The sequence below is a fragment of the Vanacampus margaritifer genome, chromosome 13 (genome assembly GCF_051991255.1).
Source record: "Vanacampus margaritifer isolate UIUO_Vmar chromosome 13, RoL_Vmar_1.0, whole genome shotgun sequence".
Classification (NCBI taxonomy): domain Eukaryota; kingdom Metazoa; phylum Chordata; class Actinopteri; order Syngnathiformes; family Syngnathidae; genus Vanacampus; species Vanacampus margaritifer.
Genome location: NC_135444.1, coordinates 11,311,820 through 11,332,217, shown reverse-complemented (window position 1 = coordinate 11,332,217; position 20,398 = coordinate 11,311,820). Strand labels below are relative to the sequence as shown.

General features: G+C 39.6%; 2 protein-coding genes across 5 annotated transcripts; one reads left to right on the top strand and one right to left on the bottom strand.

The window, feature by feature from the left end:
* Positions 1 to 1,460: 1,460 nt before the first annotated feature.
* mfn1b (mitofusin 1b) lies at positions 1,461 to 16,125 on the bottom strand. 3 transcript variants are annotated; one of them, XM_077583094.1, is made up of 18 exons: positions 15,981 to 16,125; positions 15,393 to 15,545; positions 14,536 to 14,671; positions 14,101 to 14,263; positions 13,701 to 13,825; positions 12,478 to 12,586; positions 11,007 to 11,114; positions 10,775 to 10,928; positions 9,487 to 9,554; positions 7,684 to 7,805; positions 7,441 to 7,567; positions 5,523 to 5,627; positions 4,940 to 5,042; positions 4,187 to 4,410; positions 3,876 to 4,058; positions 3,563 to 3,759; positions 3,321 to 3,455; positions 1,461 to 2,100 (listed from the first exon to the last, which is right to left on the bottom strand). In XM_077583094.1, exons 2-18 carry the CDS (start codon positions 15,538 to 15,540, stop codon positions 2,031 to 2,033), a joined length of 2,277 nt encoding a protein of 758 aa, XP_077439220.1. In that variant the 5' UTR covers positions 15,541 to 15,545; positions 15,981 to 16,125; the 3' UTR covers positions 1,461 to 2,030. The 3 variants fall into 3 exon arrangements, with proteins under 3 accessions (XP_077439220.1, XP_077439222.1, XP_077439221.1); XM_077583096.1 differs by having other exon boundaries at positions 3,876 to 4,055; XM_077583095.1 differs by having other exon boundaries at positions 15,700 to 16,112.
* Positions 16,126 to 17,260: 1,135 nt separating this feature from the next.
* Positions 17,261 to 20,112, top strand: plaat1 (phospholipase A and acyltransferase 1). Of its 2 annotated transcripts, none has more exons than XM_077583103.1 (5): positions 17,261 to 17,424; positions 18,424 to 18,473; positions 19,352 to 19,484; positions 19,577 to 19,845; positions 19,932 to 20,112. In XM_077583103.1, exons 2-5 carry the CDS (start codon positions 18,447 to 18,449, stop codon positions 20,031 to 20,033), a joined length of 531 nt encoding a protein of 176 aa, XP_077439229.1. In that variant the 5' UTR covers positions 17,261 to 17,424; positions 18,424 to 18,446; the 3' UTR covers positions 20,034 to 20,112. The 2 variants fall into 2 exon arrangements, with proteins under 2 accessions (XP_077439229.1, XP_077439228.1); XM_077583102.1 differs by having other exon boundaries at positions 17,261 to 17,453.
* The last annotated feature ends 286 nt before the right edge of the window (positions 20,113 to 20,398 follow it).

The following is a 20,398-nucleotide window of genomic DNA, read 5'->3' as shown; positions in this document are numbered from 1 at the left end:
GGGAACAAAAAATGATCATTTCCTTTCTGGCTTTATGTTCACTTGGACAGTGTCTTGAATGAAATTATACTTTCTGAGAAACGCACCAAGTGTAAATGGGCTCATTTGTTCCGTTGCCAGAGATTAATTCGCAAGCCGACGACCATCAGAGCACACAACTGTTTATACGTGTGAAAACTCAATAACAAAAGGTGCTTGGTTTGATTTAATTTCATACTTTTGTATGTTCTTAATGTTTCAGTACAGATTTAGATTCTGAAGCTGTTGGAACAGCTTGTTTGGTGGGGAGGGGGGTTACCACAGCCCAAAAAAAAAAAAAAAATCTATACTGTAGTTTTCTACGTGAACACGTGTCAACCTCAGTGCCAACAACATACAATATACTTTTTTTGAGTTACTCAAAATAACACATGCAGACAGTGCCATCACCCCCCACGGTCGCCACACTATCACAAATAATGCACTGCCTTTTTGACTCTATGTTGCTTTGTTATCTCCTGTTTGTTTCCTGTTCTAAGCCAGTAATGACCAGGGACTTGGTGCCATGATATTTCTCTTACAGTGCTAGTGTGTGAAATAATCACTTACAGAATAATTTTTATAGTCTTTTTCACACCAGATCTCTTTTTTGTTTGTTTTTGTATTTGTACAGTGGCTTGGTTGTTGCCATGAGTTATTGTCATCAATAAATAATAATTTAAAAAAAAATCTTTTGACAGAACTTAGTATTTGGAACTTTTATGAATAATACTGTGACTAATAACACAAACTGCCTGCAGGATAGTGAAGACGCAGCAAACAGTAGATGGGGTTGTTTTATGCTCTCATTTTCAGTTTATTTTTTGTGCAGGCATTTGACATGGGTCCTAAAAAGTGAGTGCAAAACTAGTTGATAAAAGCTGTCACAATAGCCAAGAGCTTTAAATCATTCCTAAGCTGCAGACGTCTCGATGGAAAAGGAAAAAAAAAAAGTTTTAGACATTCTTTGTACTTTTATGCAATGTTATTTTCTTAAATGGTAATATTAATGAAGTCTTGGGGGAGTCGAATGGATTAATGGGATTTCCATTCATTACGGTAGGGAAAGTTAATTTGCGATACAGCACAAGACGGGGCATTTGGACACACGCGCAGGTGAGATGGGACACGTTCCCAAAGTGCAGAGTTGCTGACAGGATATTAGTTAAATGTAATTATTGTTCCTTAGTGCTACAAATAAGATTATTTTCAATTATTAGAAAATACCAGTAGTTGTATTTCCTTAGTCCCCAATTAATACATCATGCACTTGATCATATTTACACAACTGTAGAGTAGAGGTGCCATCTTGTGCTGCTGTATGGGCTGAGGAGCAGGTGCTCATTGCACTTGATTTAAATAAGCACTCTTGGTCAACATTTTGAGGAAACACTTTTAATCAAATGATGTATTTATACAATAAACTTGAACTAGATCACAAGTATCTTTCATTATTCATGTACTGTATTTATTTTTTTCCTTGCTAAAACGCATGTACAGTTTGACAGACCAAGAGAATTTGCTTCACAAAAGTGTCACCCAAAAAAGGCTTATTTACAGTTTGAAGCACATTAGTGTACAAATATAGCACCCCATTAGTAAGTTGGTTAGTTCATTAGTAATTTTATAATAACTGCCACATGGAGTGGACAAGGGCCCTATTTCTGTAGAGGCACGTGTGAAATGAGCGCATCATCATTCTCTTGCCAGGACAAGTCTACTTGAACGTGTTAGGGAACCCCTGAATGCACAGCATAACCATAATACCCACACACACAAAAATTCCACCCATGCCCACAGTTAGATTGAACTTTGCGCTAGCCACGAAAATAGGGCTCCAACTACTGGTTTACTCTCAAACAATAATGAAAAAAAAAATGCATTTACTGTATAAATGGAACTAAAGGAAATAGACGACAGAATCATCCTTTATGGCTGTGAAGATTTGGAAAAATGCTTTTGTCGATGGATTGTTTGTGCCTTTCGGTGGAAGGAGGTTGGGAGGATTGACTTCATTGTTGAGGCTGCAGGTACTGCTTTGTAAACGTCTCCAACTGTTTCTCCAGATCGCTAGCTTTGTGCCTGAAGACAACACACAGCGGATCGTCCCTTTAGGAACTCAACGGAGTCTTACCTTGCTTTCTTTATAGGCCATAGGTGTCAAACTCCGGTCCTCGAGGGCCGCAATCCTGCAGACTTTGGAGGTTTCCCTCTTCCAACACAAGCTGATTCCAATCAGCGGGATCGTTATCAGGCTTATGCAAAGCTTGCTGATGAGCTGATCATATATCAGCTGTGTTGGAGAAGGGAAACATGCAAAACCTGCAGGACTGCGGCCCTCCAGGACCGGAGTTTGACACCTATGTTATAGGCGTTTCTCATTGCTCGGCAGAGAACCAGCCGCCCATCTACGTCACTACGCACTGAATGCGTTGCGACGTAAATAACAATGGCGGCGTACGTCCATATAAAGTAGGGTCTACAAAATGCATTAAACTGGAAAGGATTTTTGAAAAATGTATCTCGTAGTTATGTTAGTAGCAAGCATGCATAATATAGAGCTTTTAAAGGGAAAGGGGATTTTTTTTTTTTTACAAGTGTAAGGATAGAAAAGTTTAATGTTTTTAAGAATAAAAGTATAGCATTACTATAAAGTCTATATTAACTCATTCACTGCCATTGACGACTATGGACGTAAAAAATTTATGTGAACTATTTCTAGTTTAACAAATTTTCACTTAATTTTTTATGAAAACCATTTTTTTTAATTGTACATTAATAACAGATATAAAATTATCATGCGATTAATTACGATTAAACGCCTCTTATGTTTAATTTTTTTTTTTTTAAATTAGGCCCGTCAGGCGATTAATTTTTTTTAAAATTGTAATTAATCACATGACTAGTTAACTAACGATTAATCACAAATTTTATATCTGTTCTAAATTTACAATAAATAAAAAAAATCTAGATTTTCATACTCTAGTTAGCAAAAGAGGATTTTTTTTTTTTAACTAATAGAAATTGTTCAAATGAATTTTTGACGTCTATAGCCGTCAATGGCAGTGAATGAGTTAAGGAATGAAGTTGTATAATATAATGTGTAGGGGGAAAAAAAATTAATAATATAATTTGACAAGAAAAGGTTGTACTTTTGAGAATGATAAAGCCTTATTACAAAGTTTTTAGAAAAGGTGGTACAATTATAAAAGTCAAAACAGGCCTTTCAACTAGAACGACGCATTCCGACAACAACCTAATTTTCTAAGAATGTGTCATGTAATCTATCGTCACATTCTTACCGCAGACTCTTGGAGCGCCTCTGGACGCTCTCCAGCTGATCAATGCTGGTGCTCAGTCTGCGAATTTCTGCCCCGAGCTCCTCCTGCGTCTGCTCCACCTGCTGACACAGCTGAGCGAAGGTGGTCGCCATCTCCCTGGTAACGCAGACGCCGCTCGTTTCATTCTACTGCAAAGCCTCAAACACGCTGCTGAATGTTCCTCTTTTTTTTTTTTTTTTTTACCCCAGCTAAATTGTACTCACTGCTGCACTTGGTGGCTACAATTGGCGCTGGTGATGCTGACGATGAGCTGCAGCTTGTCTGTGGCGTAGTCCACAAACTGCCGCTTCAGGCTGCGCTCTTTGGCCTTGGTGGTCCACGTCAGGCGCTCGTACAGGTACAGCAAGCCGTACAGGGAGGCCGTCATGCCGATCAGCCTCCAGCCCAATGTCCTCCACACCTCAACACACACACACACACACACACACACACACACGACTGTGTTATGAAACTAATAAAACATGGGCTCACTGTTTGGATCCATATAAAATGTCAAGTTTTGGAACGAATAGGTACCACTCCGCCGATGACAATAGCGCTCATAGATGTGCGGGAGGTGAGGGACGCGGCGTTGGTTGCCACGGCGACCATCAGGTCTTCCTGGCTCATCACGGCCGCGCCGTGATTGGGCAGCGCGACGGTGGACGGGTGTCCCGAAGAGGGCGTTGTGGCCGCGGGTAGCGCTGGTAGAGAGCCCTGCTGGACACGTACACTCGCGTCATATGGGTAGAAATCCACATTTTTATTCAATCTAAATCCACAAAGGTCAAAATGAAGAATTTTTTTTTTTAACCCAAAAATGCAAATTTCTCGACAACAAACCGTACCTGCAATTTCTGGTCCACCAGTTTGAGGGCTCTTTCGGCGTTGACGGATCCCAGGAAGCGGTGCACTAACGCTGTCCAGCCAAAAGAAAAGCGAAACTCGATGTCCTCCTGGAAGTCGCTGCACAACGAGGCGCAGTTCAGGCTGTAACTCAGGTCCAGCTTCCTGTTGTGCATCATGTGGATTTGGCTCTGGCTGGCGGAGGGCAGCAACGGGAGCATGCTATCTGAAGACGGGGGAAGAGTGAGAAGGGGCACAGTTTGTATGTTAGAAGTGAAGGAATTTCACCACTAGGGGAAACTGCTCATTATAAAGATGCCACAAGATGGCGCCAAAGTAAGACTTTTATTGCCTTTGGCGATGTGAGATTCGAACGGCATGATAACTATGAGCAAAAATATCATGGTGTTAAAGTTGCAGCTCTAAAATGTCCTTTAAAAAGATACCGTATGTGGGTAAAAAAAAAAAATTTTTTTTTTTACTACAAAATGTAGATTACTTGATACGAAAAGAAAGATCTTACTACCGGTGACAGTTTTAGCAGTAATTGAAACCTTGACTTTTTAAAACCATGGTAAACCGTCAAACTGGTAACCGACCCATGCCTACTTTGGTCTGAGCGTGAAAACGGCACCTAGGTTGAGTTTTGCAGAAAATGACAAAGAAGAGGTTTAAAAAAAAAAAAAAAAACGACACACACACCAATTGATGAATTAGTGAATGCCGAATCACAAATATGCAAGGATTCTCTGTACCTGTCATGAATCTCTGAGTCGACTGGACGGAGGCGTTGACCGCATTCGAGCAGCGGAAAGCCAGGTTCTTGCCCATCCCCTCTTCCACATGAGACAGTAACTCCTGACATTAAAAAAACAAACAAACCGGTGTCAAAGCCAGTTGTCATTTATTAAAAACCAATAACACACGCCCTCTTTAGGATTGTCTATCCCAGCTGGGTTTGGGTGAGAGGCAGGGCAGACCCAGGACTGGTCGCCAGCCAATCGTAGGGCACATATAGACAAACAACCACTCACCCTCACGTCTAGGGTCAAATCTGAGATTTCAGTGACCCTAACATACACAAATCTGTGAGAAGCATGAGCTGAGATAACCCCAGACCTCAGATGACCTTCCGACAAGTAATAATTGTGTTTAAGCAGAGTTGTGTCACATCACAATGAGAGAGGACCGGATCCAAGCGTTTTCTAAGAACTAACTAAAATCTCACAGGAATAAAAGACCAAAAATATTTAAGCCACAAATGTGCTTAATTCAGCATATAATGAAAACATTTGACTGAAACGGCACCTGATAAGACAAACGTGTGCTTCTACTTACGGCCTTATAGAGCTTGAGGACGTGGGGCGAAGGGTGGAAGTCCGCATGGAACTCGTCCACAATCACGTGAAGACGGCAGATCTCCTCGCCCATGGCGGTGGACACCTCAAGTAAGGACAAAGTCAGCACAACACACTGCTTATCTGATGAACTTGTTTTTTTTCCCAAATGTTTTTAAACAATAGGCACCATTATAGTTCCTGGGGACAGAAAAGCACCACCAGATTTACCCCAAAAAGTTTTTTTTAATCCATTTCCTACCCAGGGAAGGACTTGTAGCTGTTGTGATTGGTACACCGTGTGATTTCTTTAGTTTGATCCATTCATACTAACTACTGTAGGTCGAGCAAAAAAAGTGGATTGACATTATGGACTGACATGTATAACGGAACGCATGGTGTTCCACAGGGTTCAATTCTGGGGCTTCTGCTGTTCGTTGTATCTGCTGCCCCTGGGTTCCCATCTTAAGAAAACAGCAGTGGTTGTTATAAAGTGCTATTTAAATATGGTTGAGTTGAGGGAGCCAGCGTCCTCTAACCGCATGATATACAATGCCAAGTTGAGCAACTCTAGTCCAGCACCGCTAAACTAACTAGCAAAACTAAAGAAACACTTCCTTAAGCAGCATGGAGATGGGGGAATACAAGAATACAATGCTTGCTGAATTCAAAGTAAATGAAATGGCTACTGTCCTTGTTCATTTTGTACACCAGCAAATCCTATACCAGGGGTCAGCAACCTTTACTGTCAAAAAAGCCATTTTAGGCCAAATCAATTTAAAAAATCTGTCTGGAGCTGCAAAAGCTTTGAACATTATGATGAGTGTGTTAGTGTTTTCCGAGGGTCTTAATTAGAGCTGCACCATAATTTCTTCCGGGGTTTTTTGTGCGTGTATTTTTTTAGACTTAGTCGTTTATACATTTTTAGACTTTTCTGCCTTTTTGTCAATTTGCTGACATTTTTGGCAATTTTATGAACATATGGTAATTTTCTGCCTCACTTCTTCCTCTTTTGGACATTTTATGGCTATTTTTTTACATTTTTTGCTATGATTCTTTAGCAATTGTGTGGACATATGGTAATTTTTTTTTTTAGATTTATTTTGTTTTGGGACATGTTATAGTTACTTTTTGAACATTTTCGTTTCTGCCTTAAAAAAAAAAATCTTTTGGGCAATTCCAAAGACATTTTATGGTAATTTTCTGCCTTTTTGTTTTTTGGACCTTTATGGTTACTTTTTGAATGTTTTCTTTTCTGCCTTTTGTAAAATAAATTTTCTGACTTTTTTTTTGGGGGGGGGGGGGGGGTAATGTACATTATATGGTAATTTTCTCATTTTCCTCAGCTTTTTATTTTATTTTATTTTTTTACATTTGATGGTCACTTTTTGGAAATGTAGGTATTTTTAAAAACTTTTTCATCTACTTTTTGTCTCTCTTTTTCTGAAAACTTACAAATTTGGACTGTGACATTTTTGAATATTTAATTATTCATTAAAAAAAATCGAAATCATTAATTCATTTAAAGAATATTTTATCTAAAAATGTAAAATATGTATAAAAAAACCCCAACTAATTTCTACTAAAAAAAAAATTAGACACCCACAGGGAGCCACGGGTGAGGGACTAAAGAGCCACCGCTGACCCCTGCCCTTATATCTACGTCTTGAATTTGAAGTGGGGAAAAAAACATTGTATTTTTGAATAAAGAAGAGTTTGGTGAATGCGCATAAAAAAACAGGTGGGGTTTTCAGTACCTTCAACAGAGTTAAGAACCACAGCTTTAGAATGTTTGGTCAGGTAATGTTTGAGTAATTTAGCAAAACCTAACGGCCGGCCTGCAAGTATACGACGGCCCGCTATCAAGTTCACTGTAGTGACATTCATGGTGGCTGGTCACATATTTTGCCTCAACTTACCTTTGACTCCACATTCTCACTGATGGCTTTGATCTTCTTGTTGATGTCTTCAATCAGCAGTCTGAGCTGATTCCTCACAAAGTCCAGCCGGTCTATTTGATATTCCCTGTCCTCCAGCGCCGCTACTCTAAATCCCCATCCAACAGGCAGCCATTTTAGACACTCATCAAAAGACTGTATTTCAGACAACTCCTACCTCCTGAATTCCACATCCCTCTCTCCCAAGCGACGCGTGCGACTCACCTCTTCTCCGCCGCCTCGATGTTGATGGCGTCCATGATGCACTGGACTTTTTCTGTGATCTGCTTGGCCCTGATAGTGTGCTGTTCAAACTTTGTTTTCACTGCTGACTGCGAGATACACTCCTGCGAGGCCATAACACACACGCGCGTTACTGTGACGTTTGTCGGGGCTGGCGATGGGAGGGTGAAAAGTGGATGAGACGCACACACATCTGCTGCTTTTTAACTTATAGAAAGAGCGAACGAAGGTGCGTAAACGGCAGCAGGCGAGTGTGCTTCTCGCACCCCGTGGGCCCCAAATAGTCAGATGTCACAGTAACGTGGCGGTGAAGCGTCAGCAAAATGATAAAAACATCAAATGAATACAACCAAACATACACTTAATTGAAAAGGAACATAAAAATTGTGGTAAACATAATACTGTGTGATGCTGAATGTGTACGTAATGGACTGTTAATGTGTTTTTTTCTGGCCATTTTCATGCTAGTCATTGTACTTTTAGCTACATGCTATTTACATAAACATCTGCTGGAAAAAAAAATCTTTCGAGTATGCAGTTGATTTAAACGATTGTGTTGTTTACATTGCACTGAGCAGCCATGTGGTTTCTGGTTCGATTGTGGTAATGACATTTTTCATGGTTAATGGTAACTTCTGCATTGGCTTTACCAAAAAGCCAAGTTACATGGCTTAACCCTGGAGAACCCACGGGGTCAAATTTGGCCCCTATAAATTCTGCTACTCAAATAACAAAGACCTTTTTTTTTTTACAAATTTAACTTCAAAAGTCCAGAATGCCACTTCTGACCCCTGCATGGGGCCATCTAGTGGATGAATATTGCACTTACATGAGCCAGAGTGGTGGTGACAAGATGGCTGGCAACATGCTGTTTTGTTGAGCTGGAAATCAATCCAAACAAAACCATCTTCTCAGCAAACCATCAGATGGTAAAATTGTGTTTTTTTTGTTAATCTACTTCATATCATGTTGCAGAATGCCTAGGAGTATGTTTTATATATATATTTTGATAAATTAGCAAATCTGAGCTAGTTCAAAAAACAAGGGTTAAAATTGAAAAAACATATATTTTGGTGTTCAGTGAACTTATAGCAGTCATTTAATGTATAATTCATAATTTTCCAAAGCAGAAAAGGGTTCTTGGGTTCTCCAGGGTTAAAGTGAAAAAAATCTCTGTGCCTGAAATGTTTTTCCCGTGTACGATACTGAACCGACCAGTATGGTACCTGGGGAATTGGTCGCCAACTCTTGCCCTCCAGCACAGTCAAAGAACGTGGTAAGAGGTGAAAGAGGTGTTCGACTATGGGGGTTCCACATGATATGGTATATACTTAATGAAGCTTGCTCTTTTCATTTGTATAAAACAACCCAATAAGGGTCCAAACCAATTTTGAACTATAAAAACAAAATCATATAAAAATGGAAAGTAAATAAATGGATGCCCCTCGCCTTAGTGAATCTAGACTTCAACAATGAAGACGCAGGTTGATGGAAAAAGCACAGTAACTGGTTCGAGAAGAAGATCGCTGGAGCCTGTTTGAAGAGGTGCTTGATGGGAGAAAGCTAATAGAGACTAGTCATTAGATACTGGGAAGAAACACTGGCTCGGTCTTAATTCCTACAAGGAATCCCGTTGACCTAACTAGACTATCAGCAGCTTTCCAACTTTAGACTTTGACTTGTCCTGGTGATTTTCAGCACAGTATGAAACGCTTAGGTATAATTGTTTTGTTTTTGCAACAGACTGATAATAGGGTCCGAACAGAAAAACACCCGCGCACACACCTCAAACCTCCTTTCAAAGCACTGGAACTCTTTGAGTCTCTCCTGGAAGCCGTCAGCAAGGGCACCACCTGGTGGACGAAATGAACACGTTCATGTCTTGTTTCAGACTCTCGTTGGTGAGTTGCATGAGAGTATGAACGTTTGTTTTTCAATTGTGCCCAGAGATTGACTGGCATCTCTCACCCAAGGCCAGCTAGAATAGTCTCCAGCTCAACCTACGGCCAGAAAATGGATGGATGGATGTTTCATTTTTCCACGTACAAAACTCAGTTGTACTTTTTTTCATAGTTTCTTGGGGTTCCTGTTCATTGCTGGAAAGGCTATCAACAGTGCATGGTTCACAAAGCTGACTATAGTTGGCGTGGGCTAATTTCATAACCAAGCCCCATTTCACAATTACCCGGTGGCTACCGTTCTGACTTTTGCTCTCACTCAACATGTAAAGTGAACATGAAAAACAAGTTATAAAAAATAACTGATGAATGGACGATTAAATTTTTAGGGGGAACCCATGCACCATTATTTGCTGAAAACAAACAACACCCATTTGCAGCTTTCCAAGATGGCACCAAAACCATGGATATTAGGAAAGTAGTAATTAGTGTCAAGGAGGTACAGTATGTTGAAAAGGTTCATATCAACTATAAGATGTCTTATGTCTCAGGGGGACCACTTTATTACTGAAATATTCCAGAAAGTTGGCTGAAATTGAATCTTCTGTAATGCATGTGTTTTTAAAAGTAATGTTGTACAGTAAGTTTAAAGTGATATGAAAGGGTTTTGGGAGCGTCGTTTGTGGTATATTAGTGTCGGAACTATTAAGCCATTTCTACAATGAACTCGCTCAGTGTGAAAGAGTCACGCAGCAACGCAAACTTACCGCTTGCCAGTGTGCCCATACTTGAAAGAGTTGAGCGCACCAGGAAGTAAAAATGGAAATTTTGATGTTGTTGCAAATGAAAGCCTGGCTTTGCTCATTTTAAGAATGACGAAGACAAGAACAGTAGAGAAAAACGAATGGCTCGGCAGGAACTTAGTTTAATCATGATGTTACTTGTGAAGTCCGCCAAAATAACACTTATATTAGTCCGCCACCTGCTCTCCAATTGGAGGTGCTTGTCTGCTACTCTCAAATAGAACATTTTCCAATTCAAGGCGCCTTACTCTGTGGTCTCTGCCCCTCACCACATACACAATGAATGGGCTGGACAACAAAGTTTTGTTGTTGCTGTGATCCAACTCGCGCAATACAAATTTTGAGCAGATGTCATTACACCCAAAGCCTCACCTGTCTCGGGCATGCCTTGTGCCCGCTGCATACGGGAATTGAGCACTTCTTTGGCGGAGACGAAGAAGATGTGATTGGGTGCCTGGTCGCGGTCCAGGACCTTCAGCTCTTCCACGAGGAAGTTCACACAACGATCTGTGTGCTGCTTTCTCACCTGGAGTATGAGAGCGGAAGGAAAAGATTCAAGTTTGCCCCTGTGTCACGTCACCATTTTGCAAATGATGCAACTCACATCTTCCATGTATTCCGGTTCATTTGCTGAGGCGTCCCAGCGATTGTTGAGGATGAAGATGTTGGGCTTCGACAACCGTTCGTTGACTTTGTGGAAAAAGTGCTTTTCCTAAATGGCGACAGAGTAAATAGCGGGAAATGGACAATTTTAAAAAGTGGCATTTTACATTCTGTGATGGTGCGTTTATTAAAATGTGGGTGCAATTAATATATGTTGCCAACTATGCTTGTTTAATTTGGCTTGTTGGTGACGTCTGTATAGCCATTATATACAGTATGTAGTACGGGTGTGCCAAAAAAATCGATTCTCATGAGAATCGCGATTCTCATTTAGTACGATTTAGAATAGATTTTATTTAAATTATTTTATACTGTCTTGCATTTAAATGTCTGTGTGTGCCTTTATTTGGACCGCTGTTCATGTTGTACCCGGTGTGGCCACTGAGGGGCAGTGTGGTTCCACGCATTCTAATACACTGTTAAATTGTAGCCACATTAGAGATTAGAAGGAAAAAGTCACGGTCAAGTTACTCCAATAAAAGTTTGTTTTTTTTCAGCGTGGAGCCGTTCTTTTGAGTGATAAAAGTGCCGCGAGTAGCGCGCTAATTAGCATTAGCGAGTTAGACCATTACAATTCCTTGCACATCTATAGATTGAAGCAAAAATCATTGTCAATCAAATAATTTTGAATCAAAAATCGTGCTTAATCGAAAATCGATTCTGAATCGAATCGCAGACCCAAAAATCGGAATTGAATCGTGAGACATTCAAAGATTCCCACCCCTATTTTGTAGTTTCAAGGTTTTGTGTGTACACATGGTCAGACCTGTGCGTAAAATTAGCCACGTCGTCATGTACAAGTCCAAATGAATAAATCCCATACTTTGCGTGGGAATGTTCGTAACCCCGCTTGCTTTATTTAACACTATTGTGCGGACGCATGCTTGGTCAATTAAGTGTGTGCTTTCCATTTAAGCAGCTCTGTAATGCTTCACATTGCATGAATTCCTGAACACACAGAAACCAACCATGAGAGCAGGCAGTCACGTTCTATGATCTGCAACTAGTTTCGAAACGAGCACGTTAGCTACTACAGTTTCTTAGCAAGTGATCAACACCAACTGATTGGCAATATGGTTGAATTTCAGACGCCCAGAAATATTTAGGGAAGAATACTGTATTTCTTTATTATGAATGTCTATTTAGTCATCCCCTGAAATTACCATTATAATATTTGAGCACAATACAGTATAATTTGTTGTATGATTTTCACTATGCATTGTGCAATATCAACACCAAAAAGATTCCTTCAGTGTATCAACACCTCATTTGACGATAGCAAGTCCTTACTGTCAGTTTAATGGTGTGCGACTTTATTATGTGTATTATTATACATTCCCACAGAATGACAAAAGGTGTAAGGTCACATTTACTCAAATTTACGGACCTGAACGCAGCAAGAGTGTCATTACCGTGTTCATGAGCGTGGATTCGGAGTTGGCAACCAGCACAAAGACATCAGCATCCAGGCAAAACTTGTCTATCCAGCTGTCCAACTCTGATGTGACATCTGTCCCTGGGCTGGTGAATGGCACAGTAGTTTATGAATAGGCCAATAAACCAATTTATAAAATAGGTACTCATTTTACACACAGTGTAGCATACAAATGCTGGACTTTATTCTCGTAAGTATAAGCTGCTCATAGTAACAAAAGCCAGATTTGCCATTGGCCTATACACTAGAGATGGGACGTTTGACACTGAGACTCCGGAGCATGTGTCAGCCGAGTGAGACAGACTGCTCGAAACAATGTATCAAAAGCCCCGATGAAACCTCCGTGATCACGTGCTGATGACGTATGCGGCTTTATGCGCGCTAATGAGATACCGGAAATTACGTAACTGATTCAAACCTTTTGACGCGGTGTCAGGCGCACAATTCCCTCATGTAGATATTTGCTTCACTTTATGTTCACCTGGAAAAGTTAGTTATTCGGTATGTTTCCAACAAAAGTACTCCCACAATGATGCATTTAAAGTTTCCAATTATGCATTATTTTTAAATCGTGTGTAGAAGATACAGGCTTGACCCAAGTATTTTCCACCGAGTTGCTATAAGCGCTTCTCCAAGACCCTCAGTCACATCTCCCAAAGACTGATGTTGAAATACTTGTCATCTGGCTTCACAGCGCACTTGTGTCATATCCAAATCATGTTTATAAAAATCGAATGAGTAACAGGACATCACATTGAACCATAGTACTGGTACAGTGTCAAAATATTGCAACACTTCCATGTGTACCTGATGATCATTAGACAGACACAAATGTAAGACTGAATGTACTGGTGTTACGTTGGAATATAAATCAATCAGGCGAATCACTTTGAAGATTATAGCTGCTATGACTCCAGCTGACCACCAGATGTCACCGGTACGATCTATCTTATGGGGCTTTGAAACTTCGACTCTTTTTCCAAATCAATCAGCTGAAAGCCTCAAAAGCTTCCCAAGGCTTCATTGTCCCATCTCTACTATAAACACTATTGAGTCGCTCAGTTGCAAGAGCAGAAACAGCCCCTGAAATCAGGTTGATTTCAGCAAGACAAGTAAAGTGGGTGTGTAAAGCTTAGGATGAAAAAAAAAAAAACATTGAAAATGTATGAAATTGTGAAAAATGCATAATTGATGTCATACCTGTCTACAAGCACCAGGTCGTCCCGAAGCAGAGCACACTTGGTCTTTGGCCAAAATACGCGAACGAGGCAGCCGGCATCCAAACTCTCATCCATGTGGAGGGCATGAGCCAGCTGGTTTACTGTCTACAGGGGTTTGTAAACACATCAACTGTTGAAACGTTTCAACATATTTATGACATGCATGATTTGGGATTGTGGAAGGAAAATGAGCTACTTTAATAACATTTGTCTCATTTCTAATTGTAATGTTTAAGAAACCATGACAAAAAGCTGCATTGCTCAAATAAAAAAAACTATTATTATTATTGTGATTATTTAGATTTGTGTATTTGTATAGGATTCAATTAATTTCACTGTTTGGGTATAAAACACCACAACTACATTAAGACACAGCTGACCTTAATACTCTTCTCCTCCTCTGAGCCCTCAGTCTTGAGGTAGGCCTTGTCCTCATCAGTCCCCTCCACGCTCAGGAAGCAGTTGGTGGTGTGGCCGATCCCGCTGGGCAGCACGCGGTCCCTCAGCATGGCGTTCACCACTGTGCTTTTACCGTTACTTGTCCTACAAGCACACAATCGCTTATTGACAACACGTAGACATTGTTCAACACTAGTGAGCAATGCTTCAGGCATGTTTCTGCAACTCTAAAAAAAAAAAAAAAAGTAAAGAATGACTTCGAAAATGTAAAGATACGAGAGATGGCGCAACTCATTAACAAAGATTTAAAGTTAAAAACCGAAAGCAAGATCTCTCTTGAATGTAACAACATATCTCTCAGAGAATTCCTCAAGCTGACAAGTCAAGTTTTATAGTCATGTGTGTTTAAAGTTTACCTTCCAAAAAAGGCCACTTTCATGTGTCTGCGAGACAGCACCTCCTTGATGACAGCAAGTTTATCCGAATATGCCTGGATCTCCAGCTTTTGATCCAGGCTGGCAATTTTCCTCATTGCTTCATTCCCGCATGTTTCTGTTCAACAAGCACAGTTATACAATCAACACGATCTAACTTCAGTACATTTGACCAAATAGGTTAAGCATGTCAAAAAATGATCAGGTTTAGGTTAAACAAAAACTGCCATTGCTACAATCTCAAATTGATTTAATCAACGTTAAGACAGGAATGTGCACAATGGCAAAATAAACGAGCACTGATGAAAATATAATCTTCTTAGAGAAGATAATGACAACACTGTATAAATTGAATTTAAATTTTATTCATGACAATAAATTGGCTTTTGTGTATGCTCAAACAGTGGCATCCACTCTACAGACAGCAAGCAGCAAATGGCTGAGTGTGGGATGACCTTGAACAAAATTTGTTGTAAATTGATAGATATTGGTGGTGTTCCACAAGACTCTATACTAAGCCCACATTTGTACCTTATATTCAACATAAATGCTACAACTGCTTGCCATTACAGTAGAAAACTATTAACATTCCACATGGCTCACTACACAGTCCACATATTTTTACAATATTCTCTCTACATGAATGTCAGAATTAATCCAGCACTACACTAGAAAATGAGTGGTATTCCAAGTCTTTATGCAAGTAACAGGTTACGTTGCCGTCTTAGGATCTCTGTTTGAAATTGAGGATCCCCTTTATATGATAACGGTGAACTATTTTACAATGTATTTGCAAAAACTAATGTTGGCAGATACTGACAGTAAACAACCTGTCCTACCTTCCACAAACTCGCAGGTCTCTGTCACATAATTGAGAAGCTGCTCAAACAGGTCATTTATGGTCTTCTTGGCCACTACAAAGTGTTTCAGTGGGGAAAATTCTCCTCTGGCTGAATCGGTGCGTCGAAGTGGGGGGGCCGCGGCCATGACGACTGGAAATACAGTGGTCACAAAAGGTCAAAGTAAGTATAGTACACACTAACAAAGAGACTGGATAGTAATGTGAGCGCCATTGAGTTAGGTGTGTAATATAATGCTTATGTTTCGATGAATAGTGTATTCAGAGCGTGAATGAAGCTAACCCACCCGTTACTTTATTTAGATGCAGTTACTGTAAGAGGAGACACGGTGCATGTAAACAAGAGCAGCTCGTGTAAACACGATCATTTGACATCATATGCTTAAACCACAAGATTTCTTTCTACGTGTTAAGCATCAATCAATTTAGACGAATGAAAAACATTGATGACACCTGCGTTCTTGGGCTAGCTAGCCGGTTTAGTTGTTAGCTAGCTGCTGCAAGCAAGCAAGCGGCAGTCGTCAAAGCGTTAGCAGCGTAGCAAACTTTGCACTAATTGTGTTATTACCACAGTCCTAAAACTGCCAGTGTCCTCTTCTCATAACATGAAAACACAAGTTGCTCTCTATGACAGTGTTGTTAATCCGTGCGTGTGTTGGATGATCATCGACTGCCAATCTGGTTAACCTATGTTATCTTCACGTAATGTCATTGTCTATGTACGGGAAATAATGAAGAACATTTTTCAAAATAAAAGTAAGTCATATTGAGGCACATGTTGATGTCGCTAAAAACTACAATAAATAATTTCCAACCCAAACAAAATGAATAACTAATGATACAATACTTTATAAAAACGATTTATCGCTGCTTTGACTGGATTACAGACCATAAATAATGTTTACCTTCTAGCACAAAACTTCCGGTTTTTGTCACACTAAAATGAGCTTGACGCAACGTTACACAGCGAAACCACAAAGAAGCAATAGCCAATCAGAGAGCAAAGAATTTATCCAACCCCCCCAATGCCCTATAATGTGGAGGAGCCAGAGGTTATTACAAGATATGCCAAGATGGATCACGCTATGAATGTTATTACAGTGTTTTCTTTTTAATAATTACACTTAATTCATACATCTATTAGTGGATGCAAACAAATAATATAAAACTACACCCAAAAGTACCTAAAACCTCAGTATGCCATGACATGTCAATTTTAATCAACAAATGAGCAATTTAGGGACAATTTTTCCTTTTTTGTTTTTTATCAGCGGTACTGGGGGGAAACAATAGTCCCGCACACTTCCTAACTAGATGTATGACAAAAATCCTATATGCATATTTCTGTATTTTTGTTCATTTAACCAATGTACAGAACAGTAGATGTATCTCTCTTACTCTTAAGACAAATCTAGATTTTCTTCCACCAGGCTCTTTTTTTTTTTGCACAGAAAACAATGTGAAAATGATTCCGCGAGTGTTTTCTGTTTCTTAGTGGGAATTAAAGTCACTAGCTTTTTCAATAAATAGTCGCTTAGGGGCTTACAAGGGTCCCAAATTGGCAACACTGATTTCTCTTGGTAGCTATGTTATTCATGCAAGTATATTATTGAAGCCTCTTAAAAATATATTTTTAAAAAAACTAGTAAATTACCCTGAGCACTAAACTTGAATTAGTCAATAAAATCTGGTAATTGGTGAGTGCTACTTTCCATTTTGCTTTTAATGAGGGGGTAAATATCACTGCAAGTGGATGGAACAATGCATAGGAGAGGAGAGGAAACGCCTCTTTGTGCCCATGTGTGTTTGTGAGTGTGCGGGTCCTTAGTGTACAACTGTCAGAGACATTGAACACATCCACAGCGACCTCCAGCTTCTGGTTCGGCTTTGTGACTTTGACTAAACTTCGAACTTGACATCACAGAAACTTGGAATTCATCTCTTTCTGTTTTCTCTTTCTGCTTGTTTACATTTTATGGTCATTCGTGGACTTATTATGGAGAGTTAAAATGGTGAGAAAGAAAAAGCTGCTTGTGTTTGAGTAAGTATTGCTCCTGTTGTGTTATATTCTATGCCACTGTGCTACCTTTGACAGCGGGGTTTCCCAAATGTTTACGGCTCAAAAGATTACAATTTAAAAATGATAGTAATAAATTAATGATACGGAAAACCACAGGAATGAATTTATTTCTACAAACATGATTCAGAAAGTACTTTGGCAAGAAAATGTGTGCCTGATAGACAACTCAATAAGAACTAACGCATATTGGGCCAATGTTTGGGAAACTCCACTGTTGTGATCTTTATATATATTTTTTAAACATATTTAAGTGTTTTTCATGTAACATAAAATGGACTCAAAGTATTTTTCTGTCGGCTTCCCCATTGTGTCGGTGTTATTGTGGCAGCGAAAGGTGTTGTGTATTGTGTGTGTCTGTTTGTGTGTGTGAGAGCTGTGGTATTGTGTGGTGCGTATGTACGAGTGACCTGTGTGCAACCCCCATCTAGCATTCTCTGTCCACTATTTCTTAGAAGCCAACTCTTACTTGCCTTTGTACCATGCAAACGTCTTGGGTCACTGATTTGTTTCTTAACTACATTTTTTTTACAGTACTAATCAAATATGTTAAGGTCATGTATCTGTTTTCATTTTATTGTTTGAGTCATTATGGTATCAATGGTCACCCTCTACCTTGTACAACCTATACTTATTCAAAAGGTATGTTTGATGCAAACACAAAACTGCTCATAACTACAAGAAAACCATACCTACAGTATATTTGAACAGGGGTGTGCAGATTTTTACATCCACTCTATGTCAGGACAGTAGTAAACAAAGAAAGTCACGATTGCTAAAACCCCAAATCTAATGGTGGGCTTTTTCAAAGTACTTCTTAATAGAATAACAACCTTGCAACATAATATTTTTTTCTGTGGACTGAAGTGTATTTTTTGAGCATCAGATGACATTCAATTGACGATTTTTTTTGTCCCCCTCCCTTCCTCACTAGAACTTGTGGAAGCATGTTGTGGGATGGATAAACAACAACAAAGCTCTAGTGTAAGTTGCAATTTATGTGAAATGTCTGAACGTGATGTGAATCATCTCAATAACTCACTAATTAGTAGTGTTTGTAATATTTTTGTTTCATATTTAGTGTTCTAATTCCTTGAGATGCTGAATTTGAGGCTATCTTTATATCTATAATTATCAAAATTGTTTGAGGTTATATTTATATCTATAATGATCAAAATTAGACCGATTTTTTTTAAAGCAGACACTAGCAAATAGGCGAGTGTTAAAATGCCTCCCACAGAGTCACTTTCAACACTTGTTCGGGGTTATCTACCTCCACACTCAACATAGTTGAATTAACACTTTCTAAATAGTTAACAATTTTACGCTGTGCCAGAGTTACTTAGCAACACTATGGGAGTAGAGGGGTAACACTGCTGAAATATATTAAACAACCGGGTTATTGTTAGTTTCATTCTCATTTTAAATTTTGTAATTCATTTATTATTTTTTTCTCATTAAAATATTAGCCTTTCTGTTATCAAATAACATATAAATAAAGATTCAAAATTAAGGTAATTATACTCACTTTATGATATATTCTCAGGAACTCATTTGACACACTACCACTTTCCTTCACGGTCCCGTTACTATAACAGCACTAGCTTATTTTGATCAACTCTCTGCAGAGTTGGTTTAACACTAAATAAATAAACTCTTGTTAAATAACTCCAACACTGACCTACATTTAAATCAGACAGTGTTAAAAACACTGTATATTTTGGGGGTTGAAATCAACTCTGAAACATTTAACACTGAAAATGTAAAAAAAATTGCTGTTGTGAATCTATGAGTTTGTTTGTTTTTTTAACCAAAATAAACTGTGAAATGAAAATGCACAATGGTCAAAATTGTATGTGTAGATGGCCTCCAATGACCCTGCTGATCCCTCTGGCGACCCCCAGCCTGGGGATCTCATTGAGATCTTCAGACCAGCCTATCAGCATTGGGCGCTCTACCTGGGAGATGGTTATATCATCAACTTGACTCCTGTTGGTCAGTGCCAATCGGCCACTACATACACTGAGCACACAAAATTGTGACCATCAGTGCAAGAACTGTATGAAAAACTCTCTGCTTGTCTCCAGACGAGAGCCAGGCCGCCGCCATGTCCAGCGTGAAGTCCGTCTTCAGCCGGAAGGCGGTGGTGCGCATGCAGCTGCTCAAGGAGGTGGTGGGAAGTGACTCGTACCGTGTCAACAATAAGTACGACCACAACCACACGCCCCTGCCCGTCTGTGAGATCATCCAACGAGCGCAAGTCCTGATTGGCCAGGAGGTGTCCTACGACCTACTGGGGAGTAACTGCGAGCACTTTGTCACCTTGCTGCGTTACGGGGAGGGAGTGTCTGAACAGGTGATTTATTTATACTCCATCTTGTGTCATGCTGGTCCTTAAAGGGTTTTTCTCGACTCCCTCTGCTTTCTTTCTTGTGTTGACAGGCTACAAGGGCCATTGGGGCCATCAGTTTGGTCACGGCAGCAGCGAGCGCCTTCTCTGTCCTGGGACTGATTAACACTCGATCCAGAAACAGACCCTTCTGACAACTCCTGTGCGGCTGCTGCGGTTTAAGATATTTGCTACGGAACTTCAGCAGCTGTTATAGGTTGCTTGTAAAAGGAATCATGAATAAAAAGAATAATATCACAGGGATGCTTGTGAGATCTTTTAAACCAGAGTGTGGGTACATTTTTTTTAATCACACCTTTTAAAGTGGCTTTTGGCAAAAGGAACCGGTGGGTTATGTTTTAAATTCTGCTGGAGATATATTTGCTGATAGATGCTAGTTTTTCTGACTGCTGTTGAGATGCCCTTGAGCAAGCCACATAATGAGTATAATATATTGAGATTTATAAAAAAAAAAAAAAAAAAAAAGTCCATCCATCTACAGTAGTTCTATATGTCACAA

Coding starts and splice junctions, on each gene's coding strand:
- mfn1b (XM_077583094.1), bottom strand. CDS start 15,540: ATGGCCGCGGCCCCCCCACTTCGACGCACCGATTCAGCCAGAGGAGAA. Junction 4,059..4,186: donor TGGTGGACCAGAAATTGCAG/GTACGGTTTGTT, acceptor GTACGTGTCCAG/CAGGGCTCTCTACCAGCGCT. Junction 2,101..3,320: donor AGGCGCTCCAAGAGTCTGCG/GTAAGAATGTGA, acceptor TGTTGTCTTCAG/GCACAAAGCTAGCGATCTGG.
- plaat1 (XM_077583103.1), top strand. CDS start 18,447: ATGGATAAACAACAACAAAGCTCTAGT. Junction 18,474..19,351: donor AACAACAACAAAGCTCTAGT/GTAAGTTGCAAT, acceptor TTGTATGTGTAG/ATGGCCTCCAATGACCCTGC. Junction 19,846..19,931: donor GGGAGGGAGTGTCTGAACAG/GTGATTTATTTA, acceptor TTGTGTTGACAG/GCTACAAGGGCCATTGGGGC.